The following is a 14,473-nucleotide window of genomic DNA, read 5'->3' as shown; positions in this document are numbered from 1 at the left end:
GAGACTACTTGGTCTGCCCTCAAGGCAGTACATGGTCCTTAGCGCATGAAAAAGTGTGAAAGACCAGAGCATCGCCACCGTTGGTTCCCCCAAGCCCTTTCATCCTTTGTCATCTCGCCAAATGAATGCACGGGGAACTCAAAAACCCAACCAACCCCGAATCAAACAAAAAGCCCCCAATGGATTATGCTACAGAAATCCCGAGAAATCAGAGCCTGTCAACCAGGAACCAGTCAGTCTGGTGCACACCTGGCCTGTGGCCATCTGTGTGGCGAGCGCCCCTTCTATAAATAGAGGTCCTGTCCTTGGAGAAGTTATGTCACCAGTGCAGTTGCTAACCTGGTCCCCTCTCTTCAGTGTTAAGTCACTGAATTGGCTGCCTCCCCTCCCCCCATGGAAAAGGATGGGCTTGTAGGTGGTGAATTACCGTTTGTGTGAATTGGATTCTTATGTAATGCAGTTCCTCGCTGCTGCTGCTGCTGCTCACTGGAGTTTGCTTTTTTCCCAGGGAAACATTGCAGAGAGGACTTGCTGCTGTGCATTTTGCAAGTGTCCGGGGGTTCCAGGACCTCGGGGGCCCCGCGGACAACGAGCCTTGAAGGTACCACTCAGCTGTGACAACATTGTACCTAATGGGCTTTGCTTTGGTTTTGGCGGAGCTGAGGCTCAGTAGTTGAATCTGCAGCTTTTACTTGATGCAGATGAATTATTTTGGGCAATTCTCATGACTTCTGTGGTATAGGGTTCACTTTTGCTGCTACTGTTAAGAATGACTCCGTTTTCTCCAGTGTATCCTTGGTAAATTTGCTCCACTGTAGACAGCCTGAAAGGTGACAAGACGTGTCAGAAATAGGGGGACAATTTACACTTCATCAGCAGTGGAACGTGATCAAACTGCAAAAAGAACATAGCATTGCAGATTGATAGCCCTTTAAGAGAACGAATTGTGAAAGATCATTTATACAACCATAGCGCAGATAAATCTATCATGGTATTTTAATTCAATGGAATGCCCTAAGGTAATGAAAATGAATGAACTATGGCCACACATGACAACAGAAATACATTTTACAAACCCTATAATAGTCCCCTAAAAAAGCAAAACACAGAAGAATACATACTGTATGATTCCATTTATAAAAAGTTTGAAAACAGGCAGAACTAACCTATAGCATCTAGGGATGTGTAATTAAGTAGTGAAGTTTTTTTTGTTTTTTGTTTTTGTTTTTTTAAATAAAAAGGCCAGGAAGTAGTATCATCAAAGCGAGGGTGTGTTCCCAGTGGGGTGGGGGAAACGGGAGTGGTTTGTGGTACCAGTGATGTCCTACCTCCTGGCTGGGGCGGTGGCTACACAGGTGTCCACGTAATAATAATTAAGCTGTCCCTTTATATTTTATTTACTTTTGTGGGCTTCTTTCAAACGGGTCTTAGCTATCACAACTAAAAGGAGGCAGGTTTGTTTTATTTGAAGAGCTCAAACACCATCCTTGCACCAGAGTCCTGCATGGTACATCCTTGTGAATGGATAGTTGATCTTGGACTGTGCTGGGTTACGATGCTTTGTTTAGCACAGTTCCCTGTCTCATTACATGGCTCGGTGATGGAATTCTATCCCAGGAGCACAGCCCCTTGGGGTGCAGAGCGGGCAGCGAGAGCCTGTGTTGGAGGGTGGGGAGAGCAAGCCTCCGGTGAAGTCCTTGCCCCAGATCAACCATGAGGCAGTGAAACCACAGAGGGGGAGACGACTGCAATTTAAATATACAGAACCTCGTCGTTGGGAGAAGGGTTATTCTTTTCTGAGCTCTCAAAAAAGCAGAAGACGATAAAATGATCTCTTTTTGGAAATGTCATCCACTTGCCTGCCGATGCCCTCCAGGCGAACCCCCAGGCACAGGGCTGGCCCCGAATCCCAATCTACAAGGTGGTTCCAAGATTAACCTCCTGTAGGCACTGGGAGGGCCACCTTGGCAGAGGGCTGACAGCAAGGACCAAAGGCAGCCCCAGAGGTCGCCTGACTCTTCCCAGACTCACAGCCACACCTGCAAAAACCCACAACCGGGTTGGAGGGAGGGACTAGCCCGGAGTGCCTAATCGTTTTACAAGTAGGAATTGATGGAAAATGACTTAGATTTACTTTTCTCTCTTTCCTCCCAGGGCTTTCCGGGTCTGAAAGGCAGCAGAGGACACAGGGGAGAGGATGGAGACCTTGTAAGTTTTTGTGAGCCACTCTCCACCACACCTACCAGTTTTCCTTTCTTGTAAAAAAGCTTTATTTTCCGAAAGGAGGAGGTGGTGTTTTGCTTATATATTTTTTGTAATTTGGGAGAGAAAATGGGTTGCATTTCTTCTTTTGTTTTCCTTTTCTTTGTCTGAATCATGAGACATTGGCTAAACCTACTTTTGAGGGGAAGGAGGGAGCAGGCTCACCTGCAGTCTGCCTGGCACGTCTTTGTGCGTAGCAAGGAGCTGCACCCTCCTCTCTGCCCCAGTGCAGGGTGTGGCAGGATTGTCTTTGAGGGGCTGTCCCTGGACCTGAAGCCCAGTGCTAAGTATTGGAAAGAGAAGCCGACAAAGCACCCCCCACCACAAACGTGGTGTCATGGTCACGTGCCACACGAGGTTTATGCGTCTCAGTCTTTGACCCTAAAACTGGGGCTCTCTCTTGGTTCACCAATCAGATTATAGAAACGGATTTGGAGGACCTGGAACCACTTGGGCGGCTCCATTTGGGGTGGGTAAAGTTCAGGAAGCATCCAGCCTGTACCTCCATCCCTCAGCATCCAAAACTGCTGTTTGTCCGAACAGCAAGTCATGATTAAAAGCACAGGTCCGGAGTCAGGTGGTCAAGGGTGGACCTAGACGTGGACCCTTAACACGACAGGTACCTTCTTGACCCTCAGTTTCCTTGTCCATAAACACTTATAAATTCCTCTATGAACAAAATTGGCAAAATGACCGCTGAGGAGAGTGTCTAAGTCACCCACCCTGAGCCTGCAAAGGGGTCGTGGAGCCCACCAAGCCAGCCAGGGAGGCCGCAAGTGCAGGGAAGTGCCACCCACTGCCTGGCTGTGAGCCCTCAGCCGCCTGGGAGTCCAGCTGGTGGGAACATGCCGGTACCTCTCAGCATCCTGTAGCCACGGGCGAGGTCTGCTTCTACTGAGCATGATTCTCAGAATAAAGAAAGCAAAGCAGAGGGGAAGGAAAATCACCTCTCCCCTCAACCCCCCAGGAAGGAAAGAACTAAGTCCATTGCTAAACGAATATTTATCTGTACAGCAAACCCTCAGCATCTTCTGTACGCCGAGATCTGAGCCAGGCACCAGGGTCACAACATGGGAAGAGCCAGTTGAGGTTCTTCTCTTGAGACTCATTTCACTGCGGCATTTACTTGTATTTAAATGTTTCCTGGGAGAAGCTGGACCGATGGGAGCTGCACAGGCCTTTGACCTTGGGCGCTCGTCCCTGTGTGAATGGTCTGCCTTTGGGGATCCTCATCCTGGTTGTCTGTCCTTCCCATGATCACCAGCATGGGGCAGCATCACTTCCTACCAGCTGCCTCTGCTCAGCTCCAGTCCCCTGGCACCAGCCTGCTTCTCTGCCATCAGTGATGCTGACTTTCCCAGGCCAGTGTTAGGACCCATTTGTATCCATGAGTGCCTAGAATGTGGCTGCAAAGTGACTTCTGACCCTTTGGCTGTGCTTTCTGATGAGGGCAGGGACACAACTGAGCTCACCCTGCATCTCTGTGTGATCCTAGATCTGGGAAGATGTTTGAAAACAGGGATAAATGAATGAGTTTGCAGGACAGTTTGATTTGCTCGGAGCTCAGTGCCCGGCTGCTCTGGCTTCACTCTCTAAAAGTAAACTGCTGGCAGCTTCTGGCAACGGAGTCATTTTGGATACCTGTTTGTGTACCTTTTCTTAGGGAACACGAGGAGACACTGGACCCCAAGGAAATACAGGGATCGCAGGATGTCCAGGGGAGCAGGGTCAAAAGGTAAATATTCTATTTTAAATTCCCTCCCCACTCCATCCCTGCCCTCTCCCGTGTTCTCTTCCATCTCCCCTTCCGCGTTCCCTTCCTCCAATTACATGTTAGTTTCCTCCTCTGCAGATTAAGTTTTACTTCTTAGTAATCTCAAGAGGTTTGGAGCCTTAACTGAATTCCACCCACAGCCTCTAAGTGGTTGGACAGCCAAAAGCAACCAAAGAAATACACAGTCTCTCTCTTTACGGAGGGGGCCCCCTTCCTGCTCCAACAGGCTACGAGTTCACGTTCTGTCTTTGGCGTGCCGCTGAGAGATATCTGCTCTTTTACAGGGAGCCAGAGGATTTTCTGGATATAAGGTACTGTAGTTTCTTCTCAGTCAAGTTTCATTTCCTGGTGGGGTCAGGGAGCCCTCTGACCTGACTGCTGTCCGTGCTGTCTTGCAGGGAGAACATGGGGACGACGGGGTTGATGGACTCAGCGGGGAAGAGGTAAACCATGCTTCTTCCAGTACCATGAAATTGTCAGGAGGCTGATGTATTTCTTTAATGGGAAGTTTGTTTGCTTTGCCTCCTTTCAGGGCGTGCGTGGATTTCCCGGCAATAAGGGAGAAAAAGGGGACCAAGGATCCCAGGTAACACTTTTCAATACATCAAAGAAGGAGAATTTGGTGTCAGAAATAGTCTCCACTGTTGGGTGTCAGAGGTTAAGAGCGGTGAAGTTGACAGTTGACTTGACCACAGAGTGAAGGTCTGTTACCACTGAATACAAGCTGCATCTCTGTTCAGGGCAAGCGGGTAACTGTAATTTTCAAGAACTTCCAGCTGGAAAGATTCAAGGCTTGCAAAGATCGTCTCCGGACATGTTTTTTCAAAAGTCTGAAAATGAATGCACTGTCAGCAGCTTCTGTGTTCTCTTTATTGCCTTAGAAAAAAAAATAAAAAGCAAGATAAAGAGACAAAATTATTTTGGTGGTTTTGGTGTCGCAAATCACAGTGAAACTTTTTTTTTAAATTTTCCGTTCATTTCAACACTTATTCATATGTGCCTGCTTGGTTCCGAGTGGCTCAAATTTTATGTTCTGATTTACTTATTTACCAAATACTTTTGAATGCCTGGCATGTGCCAGGCATTGGGTTATGTGCTAAAGACTCAGAGGTGAACCACACTGTCCTTGTCTCCACGGCTCCTCCAGTGTAGCTGGGGAGACAGATGTGTCAGTACCTAATGATGACACAGAGTGTGGCTGAGGCCATGTTAGGGGCGGCCTGAGGAGGGCACCTAACCCCACAGGGTGGGGAGGAAGGGTAGGAAATCTTCCTGGAGGAAATGGTCCTGGAGCTGAAGGAATTAGCAAGACATGGAGAAAGGGCGTTCAGACAGGGGAACAGCATAAGCGAAGGCACGGAGGCTTGGGGGCTCAGGAGCCAATGAGGGGGAGTGTGGGTTTCATTCATTGGATGGTGGGGAGCCTTTGGAAGATTTTAAGCAGGGCGATCATTATCGAATTAGCATTTTAGGAACATTATGTGGCAGTAGCGTGAAGGCTGTGTTGGAGGTGCCGTAGATGGAGAGCAAAGATGAGAGGTGGGTCTGTAATAACCAAGGCGGAAAGCTGTCAAGTAAAGCAACGGCAGTGCGAACAGACACAAGACCCGTGAGGGACGGAACAGGGTCCAGACTGGCATGAGTACCCGGTGTGCAAAACCCACTCATTCTCAGTGTTATGCAGGGAGTGAGTGTCTGCCTAAATTTTGCACCCTAGGTACCTGGCTGGTCTCACCCCAGTTCTGGCTCCACAGTGTAAGCTCTCCAAGGCTAGGTGACCAGAGGAGCAGCAAATGCAAAGTCAGTCAAAATGTCTGCAAGGATCCTGGCTTGGGCGAGTTTAGTTGGGAACCATTGAGTGCGCGGTGACAATGGGACGTGCCAGTGGAGGTGTCCAGTGGGCAGTTTCATTACAGGTGTCGGAAGTTGCTAAACTGGCTGGGATGTCCAATCCGATACCCACTAGCAATATGGGACTCTTTACATTCAAACTGAAAAATTCACTTCCATGGTATTTGCTGCACTTCACGTGCTCGGCAGTGCTAGTGGCCACCATACTGGACAGTGCAGATTTAGGACACCTCCATCTCTGCAGAAAATTCTGCTAGGCAGTGCTCTGCTAGACCAGGAGAACTCTTCCCACTTCCCAGCCTCGTTACCAGTAATCCTGACCCGAGATTTAAAACAGGGCTTGGGACTGCTTGAGAAGTCTAAGGGAAGCTGGTTGGGGACAGAGGAACGTGGATCACTTGTCCGATAGATTTTCTCCCTCCAAACACCACCACGCCTGACATTTTAACACCCTCCTACAAGCCAGCTCAGAAGCTCATTGTATTTTTTTCAGGGGAGCCCAGGTTCCAGAGGCCCCCCTGGAGGATATGGGGAGAAGGGCTTCCCAGGGGATCCTGTAAGTTCCCGGGGCCCCGGTGGCTTTGAAATGTCTAATTGCTCCACACCTCTCTCCTTTCTCTTGTGTCTCCTGCTAACCTGTAGGAAGAGGCTTGTCTGGGGAGGGGGGTGGTAGGTGTCGACCAAGGCTTATTGGTTTGGGAAAAATCTGCATCTGATCTGGGCTGGTTATATTAAGAATTCAGGGAGGGAACTTAAGTTCCATCTTCTTCATCCTTGTGTCTTGAGACTTCCAAGTTCCTTTGAGGGTGAAATTTCCCTAAATTTTGCTTATTGGGCTGCTAATCTTGCACATTCCCCTGTTCTTAGACTCGCTCACAGGGGTATCTTATTACACCTTTGAGGGCGTGGCACAAGCATGTTTGGACTAGTGCATCAGTGAAGCTTCCAGTACAGAGAAGGGACAATCGCCGTCTCTTCAGCAAGCGTTCCTCTAGTTCTTCACTGATCCCTCAGCCTCCTTCAAACTGGGGGAAATATTGCTTTCATTTTTAAAAACAAATCTGTGAGTTTCCAATATGGAAAAATTTCTCCTACCCTTCATTATTTACCCCAAATTAGCTTATTTCTTTGACTATTATACCATTTTGAAAAAAAAAAAAAAAGCTACTATTTCTTGATTCTAAAGTACTTTTTAAATCTCCCTCTAGGGTAATCCAGGACAGAACAATAATATCAAAGGACAAAAGGGGTCCAAAGGAGAACAAGGAAGGCAGGTAATTGGATCGATTTTACATAAATGAGTTGGTTAATTCTGTTACTGTGCTGAGGCTGTCCTAAAGTCTAATATTAATTTTTTAACAAAATATGTAACCACTTTCATAATTGAATAATCTCCCCCTAAGTTCACGTTTAAGAGAGCCTTATTTTCTTAAAATAAGGCATGTGTGTAGCTGGTGACACTTCTGTGGGCAAAATTGCGAAGTTTCTGGTGATACCATTATGTGAGGAAACTGGTCATGGCAGTGCCTGTTGCTGTCTCATTTCCTTCTGTGATGGATTTATACCCAGGAGTGTCAATGCGCAGAAAGATTCTGGCAGGACGCGTTTGTTCTGCTGCCTTAACTGTGCCTGAGTTTGCATTGCTGACAGCTTTGTCATTCGCTCAGCATCTTTTGCTTTACCATCTTGGGGGAATGGTTGTATTTCTAGGGTAGAACCGGCCAGAAGGGGACACCAGGCAGCCCCAGTTCCCAAGGAAGCAGGGTAAGTGTCCCCGTGGACATTCGTCTCCCTTCCTTGTGGCCTGACGATGCCGCAGAGGCACACAGAACGCGTGTCGCTGCAGAGTCAGCTGGGCCGCGGCTGATATGTGGACGCTGTTGTCCTTGGGGGGCCAGATGATTCTTTGTTGTGGGGAACTGTCCTGTGCATGATAGGGTGTTTTGCAGCCTCCCTGGTCTCTACTCACTGAATGTCGGTAGCACTCCCTCCCTGCAGTTGTGACATCCAAAAACGCCTGCCGACATTGCCACCCATCAGTCGGGGCAGTGGAGGATGGGCTGGTGGGCACATCATCCCTGGCTGAGACCCACTCCCACGGTCTGCCTTTCCCTTGCCACCTGACAGAGGCTTTTGAATGTCCTTGACATAAAAGCCCTCCTCCGGTGTCTTAGCATCTCTGAACTCCTATGAGAATATTAAGAAACAGGTAAACATACTCTTTTCCTCTTCATACACTGAGGACAGGAGAGAAAAATCACAGATAAATTCTTCTGGAATGAACCAAAACACTGGGGACTGGGGCCAAGCCAGTGGCAACCCCGAGACCTTAGAGTAATTTTACAGCATCCTGCATGAGATCAAGCCCCAAACAGGGATGTCAGATTTGCCCTTCTTTTTAGGAACAGCCAAAGATCGCTTTCCCCTCTGTGGACTAGTGAAGTTAGGGACGCTATTTGTAACGTGTTAGAAACCCCTCTTTCGGGCCCTCGGAGCGGAGTTCATAAAAAGAGAGTTATGTACAATGTCCTGGATTCGATGCTGAGTTTTGTCCAAGAGGACGCTGAAAATGCTCGGCTCCCTTTTCTGTTACAAACCTGGAAGCTTCCCACCACTTCGAAATCTGCTGCTGATTGCTTTTCTCTCTGGGGTGGATGGTGGGCGAATGTTTTCATTCCTGTCACTTTTGTTTATCTTGAGTCATAATTCTTATGGGAAGGGGGTTGCAGCTGGACGGCTTAGGTGTCCCAGGGCTTCTGGTGAAATTCTCTGGGACTCTTCCCTCCTTTCCACACAAGAAGATTAAAATTAATCAGCGGAAGCAGGAGAGCAGTAAGATGAGCTAACTGCTAGGAATTTGAAAGATAAACCCGTGTGTTTGTTGGTTTGAAATAGCTTTATAGCTGTGACCATCAGTCAAGCGCTTTTAGAAAAGAGATCCCCGGGGTGGGGAGGGGATTATTCTTCAGGCAAACCAGCCAGTGACGTTACATGACTCCAGGCACAGGGGGCTCTCAGCCTCCCTCCCCGTCTTAACCCACTTTCCTGCCCGTCTCTTTGTTTGTGACTTCTTTTCTCTTGAAATAAACAAGGCAACACAGATGTAAAACCACCAGCCTTTCTACCCCTCCCTCACCGTTCCAGGGAAGACCAGAAATATCTATGAGAGTCACAGGACCTTAAATGGATGACAGATTCTAAGAATACGAGCAAACCTAAGATGTCCCCTCCTGCGTGGCAGAATTTCAGCTCATGTAAATGCATTGTTTTCCCAGTTATTAGCAAAGCAATGTTTCAATGTACGAAGAACCAGAGCATTTGAAACCACACCCCAGGCCCATTGCTTTTGGCCTGCCAGGCACAAAGAAGGCTTATAAATAATAGTATTTATACTTCAAAAGCACCCATTTTGTGCCCGGTCCTGATCAAATAAATCTCTTTCAAATATTAATTCATTGAATCCTCATAACAAGTCTCTAAGGTAGATACTATTATTATACACATTTTACAGATGAGAAAAATAAAGGAACCCTGGGTAAAGCACCCAGGATTAGGAGAGGTATTAAGGCAGAGCTGGGTTTGAACCTGGAGTGTCTCACACCAGGCTCTAGACTCCTCACCTAGACAGTGCTCCCCAGTGTTCACAGAGCACTATTTACAATAACCAAGACATGGAAACAACCTAAATGCCCATGGACAGGTGACTGGATAAAGAAGTTGTGGTCTATTCATACAATGGAATACTACTCAATCATAAAAAAGAATAAAATAACGCCACTTGCAGCAACATGGATGGACTTGTTCATCGTCATTCTAAGTGAAGTAAACCAGAAACAGAAAGAAAAATACCATATGAGATTGCTTATATGCAGAATCTAAAAAAAAAGCCGAATGAACTTTTTTTTAACAAAACAGAAACAGACTCACAGACACAGAAAAGAAACTTACAGTTACCAGAGGGGAGAGGGGGTGGGAAGGGATGAATTGGGAATTCGAGATTTGCAGATACTAGCTAATATATATTAAATAGATAAACCACAAGTTTCTTCTGTACAGCACAGGGAACCATGTTTAAAATCTTGTAGTAACCCATAATGAGAAAGAATATGAAAAGGAACATATGCATGTACACGCGTGGCTGGTCTATTTTGCTGTATACTAGAAACTGGTGCAACATTGTAAACTGTCTAAATGCCAATAAAACATAAAAGAAGCTCAGGACCTCATGCAGGCTCGGCACCTGGTCTACCCCTGAGCTGCACCCTCCTCCTCTCCTTGCTCTTTAATGGAGACAGAATTATGACATCATGGAAACCATGGTTTCAAGCTTTATTTACTGTTTCATCTCTGCTTTCACCTGTCAGGAGTCCTGTGAGTCACATGAAGATACAGACAGCTGACGAATTATAGTGGGTGACTTCTCCCAAAGGGTATTTGCACTTTAATGCAAAGAGTACCTGGATCATGGGGCAGAGCCTCAGTGGAGGAATTCTGATCATCGGCCAACCTGGTGGAGGGGGCATTTGGTCAGATAGTAAATTCTCAGGAACCTCAGAAGCTGGGCAGCTGAAAAAACAGTCGTTCTGAAATAACCATTTCCATGGCAACCTTCCGGAACAAATGAATAAGTTTTTTTTTTTTTTTAAGGATTTGCTTCGCACATAAAATAATCCCACCTGTTGATCACCACACACAATATATTGAGTGATGCTGAGATGTTGAGGAATGTTGAGATGGTCCACGGCTCACTCAGAGAGGCAGGGTGGTGGGTGAGGGTGAGGACACAGTCCTCATCGCTGCCGTTGAGGGAAAATGTTGGGATTCGGGATATGAATCTTCTTCCTGCTTGGCTACCCTCTGGGAAGGAGGGACAGCCACTAAGTGGAGAGCCTCAGCCGGCGATGGTGACATGACATGACTTCTGGAGAGAAGCAGATGGATTTCGGCTTCAGACTGGCTTTTTACAGTTGAACCAGACGGTGGCATTTGGACCAGTGCAGAGCTGAGCAGACCCCATGAGCCATTTCCTCCTTGGAGAACTCCACGGAGACTGACCCCAGGGGGCCTGTAGGAAGCACTGTGTGTAACGATCATCACTCTTCCCTAAGACGTGATCAGGAGCCCAGGACAGAGAGAGAGGGATGTGGCACAGCTTAGTCACGCAGCAAGCCTGCGTCAGCGGATGGTGCCTTGTGGGACTGGCCCGAGACAGAAAGGGACAAGACAGGTGTGTGGGAATGATTTGATGCTCCAAACAGCCTCCTGGGTCATTGTCCGAGTTGTCAGGCTAGAAAGGAGTCTGTAATGACTGTCAGATTGGTTTGCGATCGGTCCCCCAAACGCTGGTTGGTAATTAAGTGCCCAGTGTGAAAACGTGTCTTCAGAAAGTGCCTCGGGGAAGTGATTTCTGTGAGCTGCCTGTTACTTCTGTCTGCCTGTTTGCCTCTAGGGAGCCTCCTTCCAGATACTTATATGCTAACCCTTTGTCTCTTCTGATCCAGGGACGAGAAGGCCAACGGGGGACCCAGGGTGCCCCGGTGAGTATCCTTTCCTTCCTGTCCTCTGTGGGTGGTGGGGCCAAGGAGATATCTCACGTGTAGATGGTACCACCAGTGAGGGAGCGTTTGCAGGAATGTTGTGGGAAGCACCGAGCCCTGGACATGAGCCCCACTGCCCAGGGGGTCCAAGTGTCCATCAGTTCGCTGGCATGCACAGGATGGGCCTGACCTCAGGCAGTACCCCCCCCCCAACAGACATGTTAGAGACCGGGCACCTGTGCAGTCCCACAGTCTGAGCTCTGCCCATGCCCTGAGCGGTGACTGTAAGGGAGTGAAATTCTGTATTAAGATGAGAAATGACCAAGAGATCAATTCTTAGATGGTATGGAAGAATATCCTCCTAGGCAAAGTGGGACACGACCAAGAGTTGGACAGAACAGCTTCTGGGTACCACTCACTGTAGCATGAGCTACCATAAAGAGAAACTCTGTGCTGCAGCCGCTGTGGAGAAAGCATGGAGAGTCCTCAAAAACTCAAAATAGACTTGCCCCACGATCCAGCCATCCCACTCCTGGGCATATATCCAGAGGGAACTCTAATTCGAAAAGACCCATGCATCCCAGTGTCCATAGCAGCACTATTTACAACAGCCAAGACATGGAAACAATCTAAATGCCCATCGACAGATGACTGGATAAAGAAGCTGTGGTGTATTTATACAATGGAATACTACTAAGCCATAAAAAAGAACAAAATAATGCCATTTGCAGCAACATGGATGGACCTGGAGAATGCCATTCTAAGTGAAGTAAGCCAGAAAGAGAAAGAAAAATACCATATGATACCACTTATGTGTGGAATCTAAAAAAAAAAAAAAGACACAAATGAACTAATTTACAAAACAGAAACAGACTCACAGACATAGAGAACAGACTTATGGTTACCAGGACGGGGAAGGAGATAGGAAGGGATAAATTGGAAGTTCGAGAATTGCAGATACTAACTACTATATGTAAAATAAATAAACAACAAGGTCCTACTGTACAGCACAGGGAACTCTATTCAGTATCTTGTAGTGACCTATAATGAAGAAGAATATGAAAAGGAATATATGTATGTACTTGTATGACTGAAACACTATGCTGTACACCAGAAATTGACAGGACATTGTAATCTGACTCTACTTCAATTAAAAAAAATAACTATGCAAATCTGAAAAACAAAGAGAGAGAGAGAGAGAATCTACATGGAAACCATGTGGAAAGAATTCTAACCCTGAAAACTCATCCCTCAGGGACAACCTGGGAACCCTGGACCTCAAGGCGCACTGGGACCCGAAGGATTACAAGGTCCACAGGTGTGTTGGAGTATTTATAAATACTGATGCATGATGCTGTTATTCTGATGGGGAGATGGGAAGGTGTATTATGATAAAAATAAACGACAGGACATTTTAAGCAGCCCCCGCCCTCCTCCAAGGTCCACGTCTCTGGGAGTCTGCATTTCTCACTGTGAGTGGGTGATTTTGCACCATCAAAATTCACAGCTCCCTGGTAGAGGAAAGGCATGCTCTTGTGTGCACCTCATATTGTGTCTGCGTTTTAGCAATAATGAATTATTAAGACTTTGATACTATATTAGGAGCCAGTTTCAGGATCAACAAATTGCTTTTTTTTTTTTTACAGAGAAGTCCTGCACACAGACACCCCCCTCCCCATGAAGGAAAGTTAGGAACTGGGAAGAGTTGTTCAGCTCACCCAAAGCTAACCCCACAGGGCGTGACACTGCTTCTGGGATGTCCCCCGTAGGGCTTTACGTGAGCCATCTGGTCATATCGTTAGTGAGCTGGGCGCTGGAGGCGGGACAGGTCTGTTTCTCGTCCAGGTCAGCAATATGCAGGGGTCGTCCTTAGAGATTCGCTTTGCAACACGTGGGTACTTCTGGGGTCCTGCTGGGGCCCCCTGAGCCTGGACTGTCTGGAAGGCCCCTGCCTGCATAGATGTGTCCATCCTAAGACCTCTCCAGAGGTTCATTGTTCTCCTAGATTCTTAACACTGAGCTGGAATTGGGAATTCTCTTGAGTGGGGCTGGTGTTTCCCAGAGCGAGTAACCGTGGGACCCGCTTCAGCCCATCCCCAGGCGTCGTAGGCAGAGGGGTGTTACTAGCTCTGCTGCTTGGACAGTGAACCAAGCTGGCCCAGGGGCTCCTCCCACCACTGGCCTGGGCACCCGGGACATTTTACAGCTGGTGCTTCGGCGGTGAGACACATTACCAGCACCTCCGGTTTTTCCTTCTGGTGAGAGAACCATATTAGAACCATGCATTTGATGGGAAATGTGGCAGAAAATCTGCTTTAATTCCTCTGATAGGGATCTGCTGGGGAAATGTCCTTTGGTGTTAATTTTACACATTGTTAAGTTATTTGGCCCAAGGAACCTGCCCCATCAAAGGAATCCTTCTGATGATTGTTTGTGTCTCTCTTCCTTCTTCTACAGGCTTTATTTCTCCTTTTATTCTCTTTTCCGTCTCTCCCTGTTGGAGAGGGATGAAGAGCTTATACCCAGGCAGGGAATTCCTTCACAGGAGCTGTTCCTCTGAGTCTAGGTCTCCCCTCAGCTCCTCTCCTGAGACGTGCTTAATGTCAGAGCCAAAGGCTGTGTGAAGGGTTGGACCAGCGCTTTTCCATGGGGCGAGGGGGGATTCAAAGCACTCATGAAGAAAGTCTGTGTTCACTGACTTCACTGCATGATGTTTCTTTTGTTACTGCCAAAGGGGTTAAACGGAATTCCGGGCAGGAAAGGCGAGAAGGGGAACCAGGGTCACAAAGGACCTCAGGTGAGTGACTCAGACGGTACCGTCAGTGGTCTCCAAGCTTCATTTTCCTCTTTCTTCAAGAACATCTTCACATAGAGTTTATTTTACATGATCTACATATGCAGTATTTTGTTTGGGGATTAGCTTGGGACAAATTGGGGGTAAACAGCTCAGATTCCTTGACCATAGCTTAAGCGTTCCCCTTTCTCCTTCCCTGGGGTTTTACTTGGAAAGCACAGACCCACTTCATCAGCCGGGAGAAAGCATTTGAAA

The 14,473-nt window shown here is 47.4% G+C and overlaps 1 protein-coding gene across 1 annotated transcript in view; it reads left to right on the top strand.

Annotated features, from left to right (window-relative positions):
* COL6A5 (collagen type VI alpha 5 chain) overlaps positions 1–14,473 on the top strand; it is a 116,997-nt gene that overhangs the window by 46,153 nt on the left and 56,371 nt on the right. The window contains exons 12-23 of the mRNA XM_064490805.1: positions 509–601; positions 2,155–2,208; positions 3,926–3,997; positions 4,321–4,347; positions 4,435–4,479; positions 4,569–4,622; positions 6,381–6,443; positions 7,096–7,161; positions 7,598–7,651; positions 11,389–11,424; positions 12,680–12,742; positions 14,159–14,221. Of these exons, the coding sequence (XP_064346875.1) occupies positions 509–601; positions 2,155–2,208; positions 3,926–3,997; positions 4,321–4,347; positions 4,435–4,479; positions 4,569–4,622; positions 6,381–6,443; positions 7,096–7,161; positions 7,598–7,651; positions 11,389–11,424; positions 12,680–12,742; positions 14,159–14,221 (690 nt within the window). The remainder of the gene's footprint in view (positions 1–508; positions 602–2,154; positions 2,209–3,925; positions 3,998–4,320; positions 4,348–4,434; positions 4,480–4,568; positions 4,623–6,380; positions 6,444–7,095; positions 7,162–7,597; positions 7,652–11,388; positions 11,425–12,679; positions 12,743–14,158; positions 14,222–14,473) is intronic.

Source organism: Camelus dromedarius, chromosome 2 (assembly GCF_036321535.1).
Source record: "Camelus dromedarius isolate mCamDro1 chromosome 2, mCamDro1.pat, whole genome shotgun sequence".
Classification (NCBI taxonomy): Eukaryota; Metazoa; Chordata; class Mammalia; order Artiodactyla; family Camelidae; genus Camelus; species Camelus dromedarius.
The sequence above is the reverse complement of the archived record's forward strand: the minus strand, read 5'-3'. Positions and strand labels throughout refer to the sequence as shown.